The 21259-nt window shown below is 41.2% G+C and overlaps 1 protein-coding gene and 1 non-coding gene across 2 annotated transcripts; both read right to left on the bottom strand.

The window, feature by feature from the left end:
• Nucleotides 1-620: 620 nt before the first annotated feature.
• Nucleotides 621-812, bottom strand: LOC113524372 (U2 spliceosomal RNA). Its single transcript, XR_003402538.3, has one exon. It is a non-coding gene; the product is annotated as a U2 spliceosomal RNA (small nuclear RNA).
• A 6072-nt stretch (nucleotides 813-6884) lies between these two features.
• Nucleotides 6885-20311, bottom strand: LOC113524324 (histone-lysine N-methyltransferase PRDM9). Its single transcript, XM_026910528.3, has 7 exons — nucleotides 20110-20311; nucleotides 19620-19701; nucleotides 18580-18745; nucleotides 17647-17918; nucleotides 16247-16314; nucleotides 15891-16081; nucleotides 6885-8760 (listed from the first exon to the last, which is right to left on the bottom strand). Exons 2-7 carry the CDS (start codon nucleotides 19692-19694, stop codon nucleotides 7676-7678), a joined length of 1857 nt encoding a protein of 618 aa, XP_026766329.3. The 5' UTR covers nucleotides 19695-19701; nucleotides 20110-20311; the 3' UTR covers nucleotides 6885-7675.
• Nucleotides 20312-21259: the final 948 nt, after the last annotated feature.

Here is a 21259-nt window from a genome sequence, read left to right on the forward strand (position 1 = left end):
CAGGCTCCAAAGTGCTGAATCCCTGCTCCGACATCCTCTGAAGGTACACAGGCCTCACCAGAGCTGCTAGCATATATATACATAGCAGGTCTTAGCAATGCCATACAGCCCACCAATGAACAGCTGGAACTGTTGACGGAATTGTTCAGCCCACTGTAGCCCACTATAGACATGCTGATCACTTATGACTCCATAAAGATTTGTCCACCATACAGATCCCTCAGAAGACTCTCCAGTCACTCTTCAGTCACTCCGCACTCCACTAACACTCCGCACACTGCATTTTGCACTTTGTATTGTTACTACACGTAAGATATCAGGGTGCAGGCGGGGCGCTCAAGGCACCTTACACTGAGCCAGATTACTAGTTCCCAATCACTTATAGAGATAGCCATTATTTCCCACTCACTCACTCACTGTTTAAGCCCTGTTGGAACTGTCTGTGGGTCTGGAGTTACATCCCTTACTTCTTTCTAGCCACTCCTACGGTTCTGGTCTTTGTGGTTTCCCCAGAGAAAGGGCCAATGTAGACAATGGGTGATGGCAGAAGAATTGCTAGCCAGGGATGTGGCTCCAAGAAAGAAAAAAAGCAAGGTTTGTTTGTTTGTTTTTACATTTTGAAAGGGTGCACCTTTCATGTACATACTGCAATACCAGGTCGATGCGTGGAGCAGATGGAGCAAGCCCCTCTTCCAGCTCCCTGCTCTAAAAATCTATTTAATATAAAGTCCTCAAATGGAGGACGTATCAGTTATTAAACTGATAAGAACAATTTTTTTAAATTAAACCAACACACCCTTACAAACAAATATTTCACACATTCCACTTAATCCCTTAATTCCACTTAATTAACTCAAGGCTTCCTAAAACAGGCAAACAAACAAACAAAACAAACACTACAGAAACTCCTTAATGAAAATAGCAGCCTCTTTTTCCACCATTCCTTCCAGCTACCTCTGCCCCATACCCCAATCACATCATTCCTTACAAACCCATAAACATTTATACTTCATAAACAGATATAACTATTTACGTTCCCCAACCCCTTCCCAAACTCTATAAATTTTTTGAAAAACCAAAGGAAAAACAATAAATCAACACAAAAAGCTCAGACAAACAAGCAGGAAAGGAAAGAAAAAAAACAACTCCCACCACCGTGGTCCCTGAGAATCAAAACCCTTGCCCAGCCCAGATGCACTCGCACCCCGCAAAACACACTTCGCCACCAAGACAGCTTGCCACAGCCCCTGCTATACAGCAGATCGCAGTGTATGACCGCTCCGAGACATGTCTCCAGAACCAAGCTGCGATGGGACATGACCACAACACATGCTCAACTGTCTCCTCAACTCCACATCCAATTGTACACAGAGGTGTGCAGCTGGAGCCAAAGGTGTTTTCTTACCAGGAGACATCCCAGAGCCCCCAGCCAGTGCAGATCTTTATTGGCCCCGTCCAGCCACATGGGTTGTAAAGCTGCCCACTTGACTCCTGGCACTCGGGGAAGGGTCCCACTTGTTTGCACTATGCAGCAGTTCCTCCATCTCCTACAGAGCTTCCTGTGATCCAGCACGAGGCCATCCAAAACACACCACGGCCGGTTGCGAACAAAATGGGCGATCAGTTGACCACATCGACATCCCCCTCCAGGGGATCACTGCTCGCAAAGTGAACCCTCCGATCCCCTAACCAACTTTGCAAGGAAGGCCACATACACTGCCATGGTCTTGAGGGGAGCACAAGCCACTCCCCTTCCACCTTTTTCCTGCTTCATGTACATCCTAAGGCGGGTGACCTGCTCACTCCCCCCACCCCCAAATGAATGTAAATATGCTACGCTCCAGGTGCCTTCCCATTACAAACGGTATGGGAAAGATGAAGGCCAGGAGATTTAGGCCAGCCAACAGGTCGGAATTCGCCGCAACAACTCTTCCCATAAGGGAGAGGTCCCTTCTGCCCCAAGCTCTCAGCCCTGGCTCGCAACTTCCTGAGGGCAATGTCCCAGTTCTTTTGGGCACCGCCTTCCCTCCAGAAGACAACCCACAAAATCTTGAGTCCATCCAGGCACAGACAGAACCCCCCCGGGACCTCGGTCCTTCCTGCCCACGACCCCACATACAGGACCGAGGACTTGCCGTGGTTGACACGCTCTCCTGTGGCCTCCAAAAAGGCCTCCAGAACAAACAATACAAGCACTGATATTTAATTGTATTTATTTATTTGTAAATTATAATTAAAATATTTTTTTTGTCAATTGTTTTGTAAAAGGTGTCATTATGTTTGGACTGAGTTCTCATAGCTTTTTCAACATTTTCACCAGCAGGTGGCGCCAGCATGTGGTGTTTCGAGTGCTTCAAAACAGTGAATCATTTTGTGAAGCAATTGGTTCAATTGATTCAGAGTTTTGAAAAGCTTAGTTTCCTCCATCACTAGCTCAGGCTAGTAACCTGCAGTGTCTTTTCCTTCTTCAGTATTTTCTGGAGGTTGGAGAAGCAGCTACTGGGCACGTTACTGCCTCCACCTGAACTGGAGGGTAGTTCCAGGTTGGAGGAAATCTAAAAAACTTCCACTAATCACTTCCACTACCAATTTTATTAGATCCTTATTAGACCAGAGTGATGCTGGACTTGCTGGTGGCGTATTAAAACTTATAAATAGATATAAATAAAATAAGCTTATTTGTCTATCTACAACTGTATTTTAATGACATTAAATTAGATTTTATTTCTCTCTCACTTGTGCGCCCACACACCACACACACACACACCTTCTAATTACTTATTAATGTTCATAATTTTTTTCTCTTTTCTCACTCAGTTTAGTGAAAGACTGATAATGATAAAATTAGACTGATGTGTCAGATAGGGGGCTGGGGGCTGTTCCATTTCACTCTTCCTAATAGAGCACTCAAAGTCTTTGGACAAGCAAAAGCAGTGGAGCAGAAACATGGCTCATTCTGACGAAGGGCCAGCAGCCTGCACCCATAAACCAGCAAGCACTCCTCACTCTACTGCCACTATGGTGCTGAAAGGACAGCGCCACTTCAGCACCACCAGTGCTGTGGAGAGCACAGGAGCGTGTGGCTGCCAGGGGCGGAGTACTCAGGCAGGGCTGGCAGCCAGTGAGGGCTGCGGCAGCTCCCTACCCTCCTTGAGAAGATGGGAGAGTATAAAAAAGGGCCTGCGGTAATGGTAAGGTGAACCATCTGGGGCTTATGCCCCACACTAATGCCGTCTTCTCTCTCCCTTGCAGACGACGAGGAAGACAGCTCACCCGGCACCCTCAGCAGCACCAACCTGCCCGCCTGCCAACCACAGAGCCCCTTGGGTCCCGCCGCTGCACTGCAACCTCTCCTGCGCTGTGCCCCTTCCAGGAACGACCGGGACCGCTTCACCCAGCACCAAGCCTGCCCTACCACTTTGCACCCCACTTACCCGTCCCGCACCTTGTGCACTTTACCTTCCTCTCCTGTGGTTCATGCTCAGCTCTCCATGTATGCTAAGTACTACACTCCTCTAAGTCACTGCATCCTAGTTCAATGCCAGGTCATGAGAGTGAAGAGCTTTGTTAGTGATTGAGAAATGGCAGAAGCTGTAACACTATGCAGAGCGAATGCTTCAGAAAACTAGGTAGCTGCACACATAATGGTAAACAAACACTGGTTTCCAGATATAGTATGAGGAATAGGCCAAACACAGTCAAACAGAATGTAGACAAATGGTTCCCCAATAACAGGGATAGGATGGAGTGGTGCTACAGAGATCTGGTTAGGTTTAACCTGACCTGAATGACAATATTGTGCATAAAATCAAAATAAACCATGTCACACTTCTCAACCAAATTTGTAAAGATGACACAGTGATTTTATTTAGTATATTTCCTCATGCTCCATATTTTTTGGGCTGTGTTTGCCCCCGGGGCTTGAATTTGACAATCTCTGAAGATAAAACAACAACAACTTCACCAGAAAACAGCTCTGACAGTAAAGGCATAGAGAAAATCTCTTCACCAAACTGGTTAACAAGAGCTTCATTCAGCAAATGGCAGTACATCACTAAGAACGAGAGACTGAAAAGCTACAGTATCTCTCTGGATCTTAACAGGTCACCTCAGGATCAAAAGGCAAAGAACGATCCATTAGAAAAGACGAAGAACCCACTAGCTAAGTTTGCTGGCTAGAAACCATATCTGGAGATGAAAGAACTTCAAAAGTTAAAAAAAAAAAGTCTACAGGCTTGGGAGATTTCTGTTTCTTTTTACAGGCAGCACAATCAGCAAAAAGTTGATCAAGTTTCTTAGAATAAAAACAAACTTTCTTAGAAACCACACCTTCATTAACAGACCTTTTAGATGAAGGCATGGAGGAGATATTGGGCCCCAGTTATCATTTTTTGGTAAAATTTCATGTAAATGTTTGCATAAGCCAAACTGAACTAAGGAACTCTGCCAGATTTACAAAAGTTTTTGGAAATGCTGATTTTCTTTGTATTTCATGTGTGCATGTTGATGAATACGAATCACCATAAATTACCAATGTGCAATGGCGCAGCTGATGTGCATTTGGTGACTCCCACAACACTCCATAAAAGGCAAAGTTCACACAGCTGAAAGGCAAAAATGGACTTTCTCAGAGGGAAAGGTGAAAGTTATTTTGACTCATGCCAATAAAAAATATTATTTAACAGTCAGGTCAACTGAAAGTTTTTGCTACACTATATGGCCAAATGTATGTTGAAGTCAGGTAGAGAAGATGTGCAGTCAGTGTTCCAGTTCATCTCAAAGGTGTTCGGTACGGTTGAAGCCTTGCCAGAGTCACTGCTTGCATGCTGCACACAATGCACATCAACTTACACAATTACAGTACTAGAGCAAATGTTACTCCTGAGATACCTGTGGGTGAATGGACAAATCCCCACAGCCTTGCTCCAAAATCTAGTGGAAAGCCTTCCCAGAAGATCAAGGATATGATAACAGCAAAGGGGGGACTAAATATGGAATGGGATGTTCTAAAAGCCCATATGAGTTGATGGTCAGGTGTCCACGCCAACTTTTGGCCATATAGTGCATGTTTAGCCTAGGTGTACATAAACCTTTGACCTGGAATGCAGGCACTGTAGGAACTGCTTATTCTACATACTTTTTTCTTCTTGTCATTTATGTACAAGTTGATATTTGTCTCATATGTCCATAAGATGTTAATCTAGATCTGTATGTCCTGTTTTTGAAGTTCACCAATGGTTTACATCTTGTGGTAGACCTGTATTGTAGATCTGTATTTACTCTGGTGAAGCCTTCTCTTGAATGTTGTCTTTGACACAGATACACCTACCTCCTGGAGGGCGATCTTCATCTGGCAAACTGTTGTGAAGTGTTTTTTCTTCACCAGGGAAAGAATTCTTCTGTCATCCACCACAGTTTTTTTCTGTGGTCGTCTGGGCCTTTTGGTGTTTCTGGGCTCATTAGTGCATTCTTTCTTTTCAAGAATGTACAAATTGAATGTACAAATTGCTCCACTGGCAGTGACAGCTCTTTGGACTTCATATTGAGAGTTAACAGCTTACATATGTAAAGGCTACACTTGAAAGTATTAGAACGGCAAGGCCAGGTCTTTTGTTTTTGCTATACACTGACATTTGGGTTTGAGATCAAAAGATGAATACGAGATGATAAATCAGAATTTCTGCTTTCATTTCTTGATATTTTCTTGATAGATGTGTTACACGACTTAGAACATGGTACCTTTAATGGCAGATCACTCAATTTTTGGGTGAGCAAAAGTATTGGAACAGATAGTCTTAAAGTAAATAATATTTGGTTGCATATTTCTTGCTTGCAATAACTGCATCAAGTCGGTGACCCACTGACATCACCAAACTGTTGCATTATTCTTTTGTGAAGCTTTTGCAGGCTCATACCGCAGCTTCTTTCATTTATTTTGGGGGATTTCTCCTATCAGTCTCCTTCTTCAAGAGGTGAAATGCTGCTCAATTGGGTTAAGGTCTGGTGATTGACTTAGCCAGGCTAAAACCTTCCACTTTTTTTCCCTTGGTTCCAGAACTTTTGTGGCTCTTGTCTGTATTTCTTTGTAAATTCCAATTTGGCCTTCTGATTATTACTGCTGTTGAGTGGTTTGCATTTTGTGGCCTCTACATTTCTGCTCTTAAAGTTTTCCTCAAATGGTGGATTGCTGAACCTTCACCCCTGCCCTATGGAGGCTGTTGCTGACATCACTGACTTTTTTTTTTTTTCTCCCCCACAGCTCTCACAATATTTCTGTCATCAACTTCTGTAGTTTTCCTTGGCTGACCTGTTTGACGTCTGGCTGTTAGTACACCAGTGGTTTCTATCTTTTTCAGGACATTCAAATTACTGTACTGGCTATGCCCAATGCTTGTGCAATGGCTCTGATTGATTTCCCCTCTTGTCTCAGCTTCAAAGTGGCCTGCTAGACAGCTCTTTGGTCTTCATTGTGGTTTACCCAACAAAGGTTTATTTAACAATAAATGCAGTCTCCATGGATGAAACCCAGGGCTCATTCAAGAGTAGACATTCAGAGCTTTTAACTGTTTAAACAATGAATCGAACAGGGCACAACTGGGCAGCAAGAAACACCTATCAGTCACTTGTTCCAATATTTTTGATCACTTGAAAAATGGGTGGGTTCAAACAAAAAGTGCCATATTCCAGGTTGTTTAACACATCCAGAAATATATCAGGAAATATCAGGAAATGAAAGCTGAAATTCTGATCTATTGTCTCATAATCATCTTTTGATTGAACAGTTCCTGCCATTTCAAGCCAAAAAGCTGCAAGCTGAAGACAGTAGTGACAGTAAGCTAGCTAGACTTGTTTCAGCAACATGTTTCAGAAATGAATAGAATTAATCAATCAAAACTTTATACTTCATTTATTTACAATATTTACAACTTACAAAGAGAAAATAATAAGATATACCAATGTGGAAAATGGATTTGTATTAGGCTACTCAGGTAACCAGCATTGCAACTCCAAGCAACTCCAAGAGTTGGTTACATGGTTTTACCCCTTTTATCTCCCAATTATCACATGCAGATGCTGTGCATTTGAGACAGGCGAAGAGTGCACTGTTCAATAAATGTTGAGATATTTTCTATGCAAAACCCTGTTTATATGCATACAGTTGAGTGTACAGTTAGTAGAGCTAGTGTAATCTTACAATGTAAATCCAGCACAGTATTGACTTCAACTGTTGCACAGTGGGCACACAGTTATATCCATTTACAAGGTTAGCAAGCTACATTCACCATCCACTTTATTAAGAACATCTCTACAACTGTACATCCACGCAGTTATCTACTCAGCCAATCATGTGGTAGCAGCACAATGCAAAAAAATTATAAAGATACAGGTCATGAGCATCATCATCATGGTTGTTGGTCCCAGATTGGTTGGTTTGAGTATTTCAGAAACTGCTGATCTCCTGGGAATTTCCCACAGAACAGTCTCTAGAGTTTACACAGAATTTATGAATCTTTTGTTAAGGCTATTTAAAGTCAAAAGCAAACATTAAAATAAGAATATGAATCACTGGAATAACATGATATACTTTGCCTTCCACAGAAAGTCAAGATAAATAAAATGCAAAAATACAGTTAACACAGATCATTTTAAGTCAAAAAAGTAGAGATAGTCATATTTAATTTGATACATAATTCAAATAATGCAATGGCTCTGTGTTAGTGCACTTATGGGTCTTAAATGTAAGTGAATAAGTAAACCTCTTTCCACACTGTAAGCAGTGATATGGCTTCTCTCCTGTGTGAATGCGCTGGTGTAGTTGAAGAGTACTTTGTTGAGAGAAACTCTTCCCACACTGTGAGCAGTGATACGGCTTCTCTCCTGTGTGAGTGCGCTGATGTCGTTGGAGATGACTCTGATGATTAAAACTCTTCCCACACTGTGAGCAGTGATACGGCTTCTCTCCTGTGTGAGTGCGCTGATGTCGCTGGAGATGACTCTGATGAGTAAAGCTCTTCCCACACTGTGAGCAGTGATACGGCTTCTCTCCTGTGTGAATGCGCTGATGGACATGGAGGTGACTCTGTAGAGTAAAACTCTTTCCACACTGTAAGCAGTGATACGGCTTCTCCCCTGTGTGAATGCGCTGATGGACATGGAGGTTACTCTTTTGATTGAAACGCTTTCCACACTCTGAGCAGTGATACGGCTTCTCCCCTGTGTGAATGCGCTGATGTAGTTGGAGATGACTCTGATGAGTAAAACTCTTCCCACACTGTGAGCAGTGATACGGCTTCTCTCCTGTGTGAATGCGCTGGTGTTGCCGGAGATCACTTTTTTGAATAAAACTCTTTTCACATTGTGAGCAATGATACGGCTTCTCTCCTGTGTGAATGCGCTGGTGTTTTCGGAGATTACTCTTTTTATTAAAACTCTTGCCACACTGTAAGCAGTGATACAGCATCTCTCCTGTTTGACTGCACTGATATGTTTTGAGGGCACTCTGATGAGTAAAACTGTTTCCACTTTCTGAGCAAATATGAATTTTCTTCTCTATTTCTTTCTGAGAGGTGTTGGAACTAAAGGTACCAGATGTCTGCTGATTACTGGAGCTGTTTGTTGGCAGCTGACTCTCTCCTGATTTCTGCTGTCTCACATCTTCACAGTGGTAGCGCTGGATGTGTTTGTTGAGGTAAATTTGGGACTTATAATAAAGTGGACACAATGAGCAGGAGAAAAGTTGAAACGGAGCTTTGTTCACTTCTAGAGCAGTGAAAGAAAAAAAAATAGAAAAAACATTAGAAACATATAAAAATATATCTATCCCTGTGTAAATGAGTGCTAAAATGATAAGTAAAAAGATATATTATTACTGTTGTTATCTAAATCAATAATAAGCCCAAGAATCACTTAGAGTTAAGGTAAAGTAGGGTCAGGTAGAGTACCAAATATACTCAATGGCCAGACTTAATTGGGAGAACTGTAATAATGAGCAGACTGATGATCAAACACTTCTAAACAGACTTCATATCCCCACATAGTGAGAAAACCAGTTTCAGAAAAGGAGCAACATTATTGCTGTAATTAAGCTAAATGTAGGCCTATAATTGGTCTGAGGAATGTGAGGAACATTAGTAGTCAAATTCACTGAAAGCCTGACATTCCGTACAAGGAATAAGTGAAGTGAAGTGACGTGTAGCCAAGTATGGTGACCCATACTCGGAATTTGTGCTCTGCATTTAACCCATCCAAGTGCACACACACAGTAGTGAACACGCACACCGTGAACACACACCCGGAGCAGTGGGCAGCCTTTTTTGCTGCGGCGCCCGGGGAGCAGTTGGGGGTTCGGTGCCTTGCTCAAGGGTCTCACCTCAGTCGTGGAATTGAGGGTGGGAGAGAGCGCTGATCATTCAACTCCCCCCACCTACAATCCCTGCTGGGCCTGAGACTCGAACCCACGACCTTCAGGTTCACCTTCGGGTTACAAGTCCGAGACTCTAACCATTAGGCATGACTGAATAAGAGGGAGCATCCAAGAGCACAGATAAATGCGTTTAGCTGATTAGCTGCCCATCAGCCAGAAAACTTGCCAATGGCAAGTGTACATACTATGCATTGACAGGGCTCTGTCAAGTCAATTTATGGCTTAACAGTCACTAGCATAGATAAAGGTGAGCTGGATGTGGACAGCACACTTAACTTGCCATCTGAGACAGGGTATCCTTCCTGAGTGAGATCTGTCACAAGAAGTACCTGAGAAGGCTCTGGTTACTGTTCTGAATTTTGTGTAGCATTTCTGAAATGAGGTGAAACAGACAGCAGCATGAATCATGCTCTATCTGATTATATGCAAATGCACAAGGCTCAAGGTAACCAGCATTATTGTGACAGGAAAGAATGAAGGGGACAGTGGATGGTGTCTTTGCTGATGAACAGATCTACTGAATTTGTGCAGTTTGTGAAGCTGTCCCCACTACCCTGAACTCCTGCCTTGAGAATGAATCTGCCACTGATCAGCCCAGGATAAGTAGTATGGAAACAAGTGAAGCAGTGAATCACCTATGTCAGTAGCTACCAGACTAGATTAAAGATGCCCACAGACACTGCTCCCCAAGCATGTTTCCATACTTTATCAGTAAAATGCAGCGCTTCAGTCTGCTACACTATGACCAAAAGTTTGTGGACATCTGAGCACCACTCATCACACATGTTCAGCCACAAGCGCATTCATTATATCAGGAAAAGATAATGTGCCTTTAGCATTCCAATTCATCCCAAAAGTGATCAGTGGGGTTGTGATCAAGGCTCTGTGCTGCCCACTCGAGTTCTTCCACTCCAACCTTGGTAAACCATGTCTTCATGGACCTGGCATTGTCTACCAGGTCCCTATACTCCTCTTCCTGTACATCACAGAAGCACCTAATCACTGCACATTCATCCAAGAATTTCTGCAGGTGACAGAGATCTGACTTGAACTGTAAGTCTGTAGTGTACAAGGGGAAGAGGAAGGGGGATAGCACAGGTCCCTGTAAACAAACTGCAGGGGGTCCAAAAATTAGCTCACTTGAGGTCTGAGGTGGGCCAAGACCAGTCTTTCCAGGACCTTCATTACATTCAGTTTGAAGGCAACTGATCTGTAGTCATTTAGGAATGATAAAGCCATCTTTGGGACAAGGACCAGACATGATGTTTTCCACAGCACCGGCACCCTCTCCTGATGAAGTCTTTGGTTGAAGAGATGCTGAAGGATCCCACATAGCTGGTTTTCACAAACCTTCAGTGCCGTGGGGCTGATTCCATTAGAGCCTGCAGCTTTGCTGTGTTTTAGCTTCTCTAGCTGTCTCTTCATTTGGCCGGTGGTAATAAACAGGTTGAGGGTTGGTGGTGTGAGTTCTCTGTAGGGTTGGGTGTGGGGTGGGGTAGGTTGAGTGGTTGTGGGGTGAGTGGTGGAGGTAAGAGAGTGAGGGAGGGTGTGTAGTGGTGGTCATGGTGGGAGGGGGAGGTCAGTAGTGGTGGTGGTAGAGGAGATGAGGGAGTGTGTGGCTGCTGCAGGTGGGCGAGGCGGGCATCATGCTGAACCTGTTAAAATACACATTCAGGTGGTTGGCTCTGTTCAAGCTTCTGCCAACTGGCTGTTGCTTCACCTTCAAGCCAGTAATATGCTTCATGCCAGCCCACACCTCCACTGCGTTGTTCTGTTGAAGCCTACGCTCCAGCTTACTTCTGTAGGCTTCCTTGTTCTCCTGCAGCCATATCTTCAACTCCTTCTGCACCCTTCTCAGCTGTTCTTTGTCTCAGTGCCTGAAAGCTTGGTAATCCTGGGTTTATTGTTGGGAAAACCATGTGCCCTCCTGACTGGAATAATGGTGTCTGTGCAGAAACTAATATAGTCTGTAATGCAGTCTGTCATGCTGTTAATGTGTGAGCCAGCTGGGGAACACAACACTTCCCAGTCTGTGGTCTCATAGCAGACGTGAAGATCTTCCACTTCTTACCATGACCACCTCTTAATAGTCTTCTTTATCATGAGAAACAGGATGCTGAGTCATGTTTAAGATCAGTATACAGTCTCCTGTGAAAATACTGGAATGGCAAGGCCAATACTTTTGTTTTTGCTACACACCGAAACCATTTGATCAAAAGATAAACATAAGAAGATATATCAGAATTTCAGCTTTCATTTCCTGATATTTACATCTAGATTTGTTAAACAAGTTAAAACATGGCATCGTTGGTGGCAGACCACTCAATCTTTTGGTGAGCAAAAGTATTGTAAGATAGTCTTAAATTAAATAATACTTATTGTTTGGTTGCATATCCCTTGCAATATCCCTTGCTTTCAGTAACTGCATCAAGCTAGTGAACCACTGACATCACCAAATTGTTGCATTCTTCTTTTGTAATTCTTTGCCAGGCTTGCACTGCAGCTTTTCACTTGTTTGTTTTGGTGGGTTTCTCACATCAGTCTTCTCTTCAGGAGGTGAAATGCATGCTTAATTGATTTAAAGTTTGGTGATTGACTTGGCCAGGACAAAACCTTCCACTTTCCACCCGATGACGTCCTTTGTTGTGTTTTTGGGTCATTGTCTTGCTGCATGATGAAGTTCCTCCTAATTAGATTGGATGCATTTCTCTGTAGATTGGCAGACAGAATGATACTATAGAAGTCTGAATTCATTCTGCTGCTACCATCATGAGTTCTATCATCAATAAAGATTAGTGAGCGCGTTCCAGAAGCAGCCATGCAAGCCCAAGCCATGACACTACCTCCACCGTGCTTGCCCGATGAGCTTGTATGTTTTGGATCATGAGGATATCCTTTCTTACTCCACACTTTGGCCTTTCCATCAATTTGGCAGAGATTAATCTTGGTTCATACACACAAAGAGAGAGAGAGAGAGAGTTAGAGATAGAGAGAGAGAGAGAGAGAGAGAGAGGGAGGGAGGGAGATCAGCCATAACATTAAACCTACCTGCTTAATATTGTGTAGGTCCCACTTGTGCCACCAAAACAGCTCTGACCCATTGAAGCATGGACTCCACAAGACCTCTGAAGGTGTGCTGTGGTATCTGGCACCAAGACGTTAGCAACAGATCCTTTAAGTTTAAGTCCTGTAAGTTGGGAGGTGGGGCCTCCATGGATCTGACTTGTTTGTTCAACACATCCCACAGATGCTTGATAGGATTGAGATCTGGGCAATTTGGAGGCAAAGTCAAAAGCTTGAATTCTTTTTCATATTCGTCAAACCATTCCCGACCAATTTTTGCAGCGTGGCAGGGCGAATTATCCAGGCCACTTTCTTCCATTGCTCCATAGTCCACTTCTGATGCTTATGTGCCCACTGTAGGCACTTATGGTGATGGACAGGGGTCAGCATGGATGGCTATGCAGCCCCATATGCAGCAAGCTGTGATGCACTGTGTTCTGACACCTTTCTATCATAGTCAGCATTAACTTTTTCAGCAATTTATGCTACAGTAGCTCTTCTACTTTGGTGCCCATGATCCTGTCGCTGGTTCGCCAGTTGTTCTTCCTTGGACCACTTTTGGTGGGTACTAACCACTGCATACCAGGAACACCCCTCCAGACCTGCCATTCTGGAGATGCTCTGACCCAGTCGTCTAGCCATCACAATTTGGCCAGTGTCAAAGTCGCTCAGATCCTTAAGCTTGCCCAGTTTTCCTGCTTCCAACACATCAACTACTGACTGTTCACTTGGTACCTAATATATCCCACCCCTTGACAGGTATGAGATAATCAATGTTATGCACACTGTTTTTAATGTTATGGCTGACTGGTTTAAAATATATAAGATATAAAAACTCTACACACCTTGTTAAAGTGGCAAGTTTTTGTGATGAAAAAAAATGAAAGCAAGATAAATCACGTCAGAACCTTTCCCACCCTCAGTGCGAAATTACAACATATAAAACTTGGAAAAGTGGAAAAACAATCAAACATTTTAGGAAAAAATAGGAAAAATAAAAAAGTTACCATATCCTTGTTGCATAAGTGTGCACACACTTTTATAACTGGGGATGTGGCTGTGTTCAGAAAGAACCAATCACATTCGATCTCATGTTCAAAAGTACATAATCAATGAAATTATTCTGATTAACACCAAATAAAGACCAGCTTTTCTGTAGGATTGTCTTGCCATCTTCTTGGTTTCATATGACTTCTGAAGCCATGGTCTGCAAAGAGCTGACAAAGGCTGTATAGGGTCCTACTGTCAAAATTAATCACTAAAGAGAGAGGTACAAAAAAATTTTCCAAAACATTAAATGTACCATGGAACACCGTGAAGGCCATCAACAACAAATGGAGAAAATGGAACACCACAGTGACATTAACAAGAACAGGATGTCTCTCCAAAATTTACAAAAAGACAAGACAAAAACTTACTCCTGGCTGCCAAGAGACCTATGGGAACATTAAAGGATCTGCAGGAATATCTGGTAGGTACTGATTACTCTCTGTATGTGACAACAATCTCTCATATTCTTCACGTCCAGCTATGAGGTAGGGTGGCTAGATGGAAGCACAAAAAAACAGCCAAGCTCAACTAAATCGCCTCAAACTATGTGGCAAAATGTGTTATGGTCTGATGAGAACAATTCCAAATGGTATAATAATTCCATAATTCCAAAAGGTATATTTGGTGCAAAAAAAAAAAACACATCACCAAAAGAACAACATCCCCACAATTAAGCATGGAGGCAACAGCATCATGCTTTAGGGCTGACTTTCTTCAGCTGGAACTGGGGCTTCTGTTTTTTTTTTTTTATCAGGGTAGAGGGAATAAAGAATAGCTCCAAATACCAGTCCAAACCTTAAGGCTTCTATTAAAACACTTAAGATGAAGAGGAATTTCACCTTTCGGCACGACAACAACGTGAAGCACAGCTCCAAATCAACAGCGGAATGGCTTCACTTTGGAATGGCCCAGTCAGAGTCCAGATCTAAATTCAATCGAATATCTGTGCGGGTGACCTGAAGAGGGCCATGTACAGGAGATGCCCAGCCAATCTGACAGAGTTAGAATGCTATTGCAAGGAAGAATGGCAAAACAAGTCAAGATGTGCCAAACTGATTGACTCTTGCCCAAAAAGTTTGAATGCCACGATAAAATCTAAAGGTGCTTCAACTAAGCATTAGTTTGCAAGTGTGAACACTTATGCAACCAGGTTATTGTAAATTTTTTTTCCCCAAAATGATTCTTACTATTTTTCACTTTCATGTATAGGTTGCAATTTCACAATAAAGGAAGAAAAGGTTCTGACATGATTTATGTTGGTTTCATTTTTTTTTTTACATCACAAAAACCTGCCACATTAACAGGGGTGTGTAGACTTTTTATATCCATTGTACGTGTATATACAGCTATGTATAGTATATCTCTATAAATAGATGTATCTCTCTCTCATATATATATATATATATATATATATATATATATATATATATATATATATATATATATATATATATATATATATTCCATTGCTAGGCATCAAGTTATGTCTTGGCCTTGAATCTGATTATGCTGAATAAATTTCCCCTTGGGGATCAAGAACTTACATCCATTTATCTAACTAGTCAAGCCCTTACAGGGTCTTATTCATGGTAAACAGCTATTCATGTCCATTACTAACATTGTGACATGGACCCCTGAATTACTCCCATCTCCCGACAGAAAACAGTTCTTATATCAGCCCGTTGTTTTGGCCTCCCTGATCACAACAAATCTAGTTGTTCGTTTGTGTTCATTTGTGAATGCGTTTGATGTTTATATGTCTCCAGTTATTACCCAAGTGCCTGGCCAAAAGCAGCACCCAGTCAGTTATTATTTTGAGCTTGTCTGTTCTGTTGCCTGTGGCTTTGTTCCTTGTTTGTGCGCTGTGGGTGGTACCACAGATGCAGTTTTGGCATGTGCTGATATTGTTGCTATGCCACTGACTGTTTTTGTTCCTCATTCTGTGCACTCTCATTTCACAGGCTTGCACTGCACACCTTACTCCCTTGTGTTTATTCCACTGTGCCACTCAGATTTTTAGCTTAGCCATATCTGTAGTCAATGTTTACACACTCTCAGAGTTTCAAGGTGTATCTTGGGCTTTTTTTTCTCTGTGTGTTGGCCAGCACTGAACTAGATCATCATGGTAAAAGTCTGGACATATGTGAACATACACAAGAGAATACCCAGGTGTTAATCACTGCCCCTGGCAGTTAGGAGAGGTGAAATAAAACCTTGACGTACACAGTTATCTTAATCTCATCCACAACTCAGTTCAAGAAGACAATGACCTGACAATACCTTGAGATATTAAATCATAAAGTTTGTTTAAATCCCAAGTATTTATCATAAAATCACTACAGTTAGACTTTACCATTTGCAGAGCACTTTTTGTTCCAGAGGCAGTCAAACGTATGGCCAAGATCTTTGGCATACTCCTCTTCATACCACACCAAGAGCTCCTGTCCTGGGTTGATGGGTCGACAGCAACGGTACAGAATCCCCCCTCGAAAATTAAAGGCCACGAGATTCTGTTCTTCTTCATTACGGGCACAATTCACATACCTGTGAGAATGATGCAAATAGGAAGAAAGTGTTTAAAAAAAAGATATCCTTAGAAGTCAGAGATGCAGAGTGAGAGAAGGCATGAGGGAGATAACAGTGACATGTGAAAGACAAATTTCCAACAAATAAAGAACTGTAAAAACAAAGTCCCAACAACCAGCTCACCGCATCCAGTTAGCATGCATCTCTCTCTTGGCATCTATGTATTCTTCACACTGCCCACTTCTGTATATCTGCAAAAAAAAAAAAAAATTACACATTTACATTTTATCTGTTAATTCAAAATTTTTTTTCTTTGCTCTGTCTAAGCAATCCTGTGGTTTAAATCAATAGATCTGTTTCTTCTGTTCATTAAAAATGGCACTTCCAACTTCTGTACCACAATTCTAAAGTTTAGGGATGATAAAGGTAAACATTAACCACCAGTTGGGGTGCAAGTGGCCCTTAGGATAAACAGTAGACCTGCCTCACCTGAGATATACAACATAAAACAATGAAAATTCAAGAAAACAATGAAAATTAAATATAGGAGCACAACAGCGACCCAAAGGACAAACCCAAGTCAACCAAAAAAATGGCTTCTGAAGATCAAAGTTTTTGAAATAGCTCTGTCAGAACCTGTGGAATGACCTGAAGGCTGTTCTGGAGCAATTTGATAGATCTGGAGCATTTTTGCAAGACAGAGTGGAATAAAATTGTCAAATCAAGATGTGCTAATTTGGTAGACTCTTACACAAAAACACTGATTGCTGTATTAGTCTTAGTTAAGGGGTGTGAACACTTATGCAACTAGATTTTTGTAATTTTCTTTTCTTTTTTTTCTTAAAACATTTCTATTTGTTTTTCCACTTGAAATTTGTTTGGTTGCTAGATCACATTAAATGTGGGAAAAGATCTGACATGAATTATCTTGGGTTCAATTTTTTTATATCACAAAAACATGCAAGTTTAACAGGGGTGTGCAGACTTTTTTATATCCACTGTAACTCACACTTGCATACTCTGATGTTAAATTGCAGCGGTCCCACGCAAAATGCGTAAAAGGTTGGCAGATCTGGTAATACAATATTATCAGAATAAACAGCACTGGATGGCAACTTAATATAAGTTGTAGGATTGTTGACAGTATAATTGTTCTATTGCATAAGCCTAATCTAGATCAATATTTTCAGCGCCTTCCTCCGGATAGAGTTTAGAGTGAGCTGCGAGAGAACTATTTCAAGTGTCAGGAAGTTATTTGCAGTTTGAGGCATCTGAAAGAGTGTATAAGTGCCTCCACATATCACTGAAACTAAGAAATTAATATCATATATCAATATATAAATTATGTTCATCTAGTGGAAACATTCTGCTGCTTAGAAAATGCATTTTGTGGCTCCACTGAAACGGATTATATCACTAAATAATAAAATTGGGAGCATGACACATTATGCACTCACTAAAAGCAGACTGGTGAGAGATAACAGTAGGTAGCAACAATGCCCAGAACGTTTTCAGTAATTTACTGCGCTCTACACAAAACAACTAACCTTTTTAATTTTTATAATAAGTTTATAAAAACTCACCACCCAGGAGTAGCCACTGTTCATGGCTTCCTCTCTGTCTACCAGCTCTCCCTGGTAGGGTCCGAAGTGTGCGCCTACAGGAACAGTCTCCCCCTTATTAAACACTCCCAGGCCTGCGTCAGGAATACCGGACTTCCGAATCTCTAATCCAGGAGGAACAGTTTGTCTGGCTCGGTCAGCGATCCCCATGGGAACAGGAGTATCAGGGATGAAGAGTGCCGGACCATGAACCTCACACTTGTTGAAGAAGTAAGATTTGCAAACCTCACAGTCTGGAAAGAGAGAATATATAACAGGAAGAATGAAGCTCAAAATGATTTTTAATAAACTGCACCAAATACAATATTTGAGTGTTTTAAATGTAATCATACATGTCGAATGATGGCATCCAAATGATGTCAAGTGATAAGAAATATTACTTGGTAAAATAGCTGTTTATAGCAAATATTATAATAATATATTATTATTTAGACACTGGCTTTTATCGCCTTGTTTTTGTGGCCAGTATATAAAAGCAATGAGCCACTTGAGGGTACGTGTTATAAGACTTTTATCATAGGTGAGTGAGTTTTACTCCACTTTGTGCTGTGACTAAGGACCTGTGATCTCATCCACTGTAAATGCATTCCCTTTCATGACTCATTACTTTATTTTACAATTGTTTTACAAAATGAGGATTTCAGGTCTGCAGTTCAGTCCACATGCTAATAAACTGTCTAATTGTATTGAAAGGTATTTACTGTTGATCAGCTGACTTATTTGTAGATCTTAGCATCAGTACAGTATAAAAACTGGTCTTTACACTTTTAAACACCATTTACAGAGGCTACATCCCAAATGACTCCCTACTGGACATTTAGAACAACAGATAGCGTGTAGGGCAGAATAACCAGTGAGAGTGTTCCTGAGCTCCAGAGTGGCCTGATGTCTTACAGAGGTAGTCTTCACTGTCAGCTTCTTCCTCTTTAATGGAGATAACTTCAGGCGTGTTGTCGAAATCTTCTCCATGGCTGTATATGTTCGGCTCCAGCGTCTCCTCCTTCTTCACACAGACCTCTGTCCCTCTACCCGAAGTCTCCGTTTTCACGTCCTCACACAGCTAAGGATGAAACGGCAATAACATTTATTTGTATACTCTGACTGAAAACAGCTTTATAGTTTTTTTTTTTTTTTTTACTCCTCATTAAAAAGAATCAGGTTATGAGTGATTAAGGAGGACAGGTTGCAGAGTAGCAGTGATGCAAAGCAGAAAACCACAAGACAAACTTTGATTTCTCACAAATCCTGAGACCGTTAGACACATCAAGTTCAAAGTGTGCTTTATTGGCATGACTGTTTTAGCAATGGCTACGTTTACATGCAAGTCAATATTCTGATATTAATCGGAATCTGGCGATACTGTAATTGAGTCACGTAAACGCCGCAATCCGATTGCCCGATTCAGATTAAGACAATATTCTGATTCCCCAAATTCCGATTCCCACCCTGGAATATGCCTGATTTAATAAGATATTTGTTGCATGTAAACCCCTTATTCAGAAAATCCACTGAAAGGAGACATACTGTATGCGCGTGCTCATTTCGCAAGGAATTGTGGGTGCTAACAGATGCTGAGCTGTACGTATTTAGGAACGGCAACTCACTAACGGCATACTTACAGCAACCATGTATACAGGAATATCCCGACTCCTGTACACATATAAACATCGTATTCGGAATATGGCTGCAGCACGTATATAGACCTTAAACCGAATCTGATGTGCATGTAAACGTAGCCACTGTTGCCCAAGCAAATGAATATAAAAGTTATATATACAAACAACAACAAATAAAGGAAAAGAAAAACGATGATGAATGAAACAAACAATACACATGAATAGACATTAATGAAATTAGCAGATGTATTACAGAAAGATATGCAGTAATGGCAGAGATTATTGAATTAAATCACTGACACATTATTGAAGCTTTACCTGTGAGGGAGCAGGAGCAGGATCAGGAGCCTGAGACTCTCTGGAGGAGCGCTGTCTGTCTCCTGCTGAACTCATAGCAGGTCTGAAAAGACATCAATAATAATAATAATCATAATAATAGCAACTATACAATTAGAAACATCATCTTGAGAAAATAAGAGAAATAAAACAAAAAAATATGCAGAAATATTGCAAATATTGCTGCAAAGTCAGTAAGTTAAGTTTATACTATCTGCTTTATCTTCATCAGAGTGACCCAAGGTTAAGCAGAACAAGTTATGGTTATTTAAATGCTTTAAACATACATATAAACAGATTAGCACTAAAACAATAAAACACCTCGCTAAGGCCGAACTACAAATCTCTCGTCATTAGATAAATAGTGCACTACATAGGGTGTACAGGTCATTATTTCATGCCTTATGTAGTGCACTTAAACAGTGAAGTGCAGAACCATTTGGGATTCGGCCACAGCTTCTGTTTACCTTACCTCAGGGTTTTAAATCCTCAAACACACACACAATGACGAGCTTTTATTTCGAGCTGGATCAAACCTAAACCTCTGTCAGAAACGATTTAATGTAGAAATGATCAGCTCGGCCGCATAAACTCAGCTGCTCAAGCGAAAAACCTGCAGCGTCTTTTCCTTCTTCTGAGTTTTCTGGAGGTTGGAGAAGCAGCTACTGGGCGCGTTACTGCCACCACCTGGACTGGAGTGGAGCTCCAGGTTGAAGGAAGCTTAACAAACTTCCACTAATCACTTCCACTACTATGAATTATTACATCATTATTTATTAGATCATTATTTATTAGACCAGTGTGATGCTGGAGCTGCTGATGACCAGAATGTGTATAACCCATAGGTTGAAGGAAGCCTAACAAATTTCCACTAATCACTTCCACTACTAGGAGTTATTACATCATTATTTATTAGATCATTATTTATTACAGCATTATTAGACAGTGTGATGCTGGACTTGCTGGTGACCAGAATGTTTATAACTCATAGGTTGGAGGTAGCCTATTAGTTCAGATCAAGCCCATTGCTGGGCGAAGCCTTGTGCTTGGGAGAAGAGGCCCTCGCTGGGCGGAGGTATGGCACTCTTCAAAATAAAACATTACAGAGGAAGCGCCAATATAATCTCTTCTGTTTTATGTACTTTAATAATTACGAAGGTTAATAATTAAGGGAGGTTACATAAATACTGTACATAATTAAATAAAAATGTGATAAAATTAACAGTTTGCCTCAAGAGGAGAAATATTAGATTATTATTATTATTATTATTGTATATCTTTACTAAATTCCTAAAACATTTAAATCAAAATAATTGCACAGAATTAGGGATTACAGACAATACTGCATCAACACAAACAAAACCTTTATTTATAATGAAATACAGCTATGAAAATTTAGAAATATAAGCAAGCCTTTTTTTAAATGACCACAAAATACATTAATAAAGGTTTCTGGGTCATAACACAAAGTACACTTTGGGGAAACACCTAGTTTAAATTTCTCAAGACAGATATTACAAGACTAGAAAATACCTACAGTTTTAAATTGAATGTTGTACCTTGTTTGGGTGGGGAAAAAAATATTGGTCCAGAAATAGTCTACCTAAAATAGCACACATCAA

The sequence above is a fragment of the Pangasianodon hypophthalmus genome, chromosome 5, assembly GCF_027358585.1.
Source record: "Pangasianodon hypophthalmus isolate fPanHyp1 chromosome 5, fPanHyp1.pri, whole genome shotgun sequence".
NCBI classification, from domain to species: domain Eukaryota; kingdom Metazoa; phylum Chordata; class Actinopteri; order Siluriformes; family Pangasiidae; genus Pangasianodon; species Pangasianodon hypophthalmus.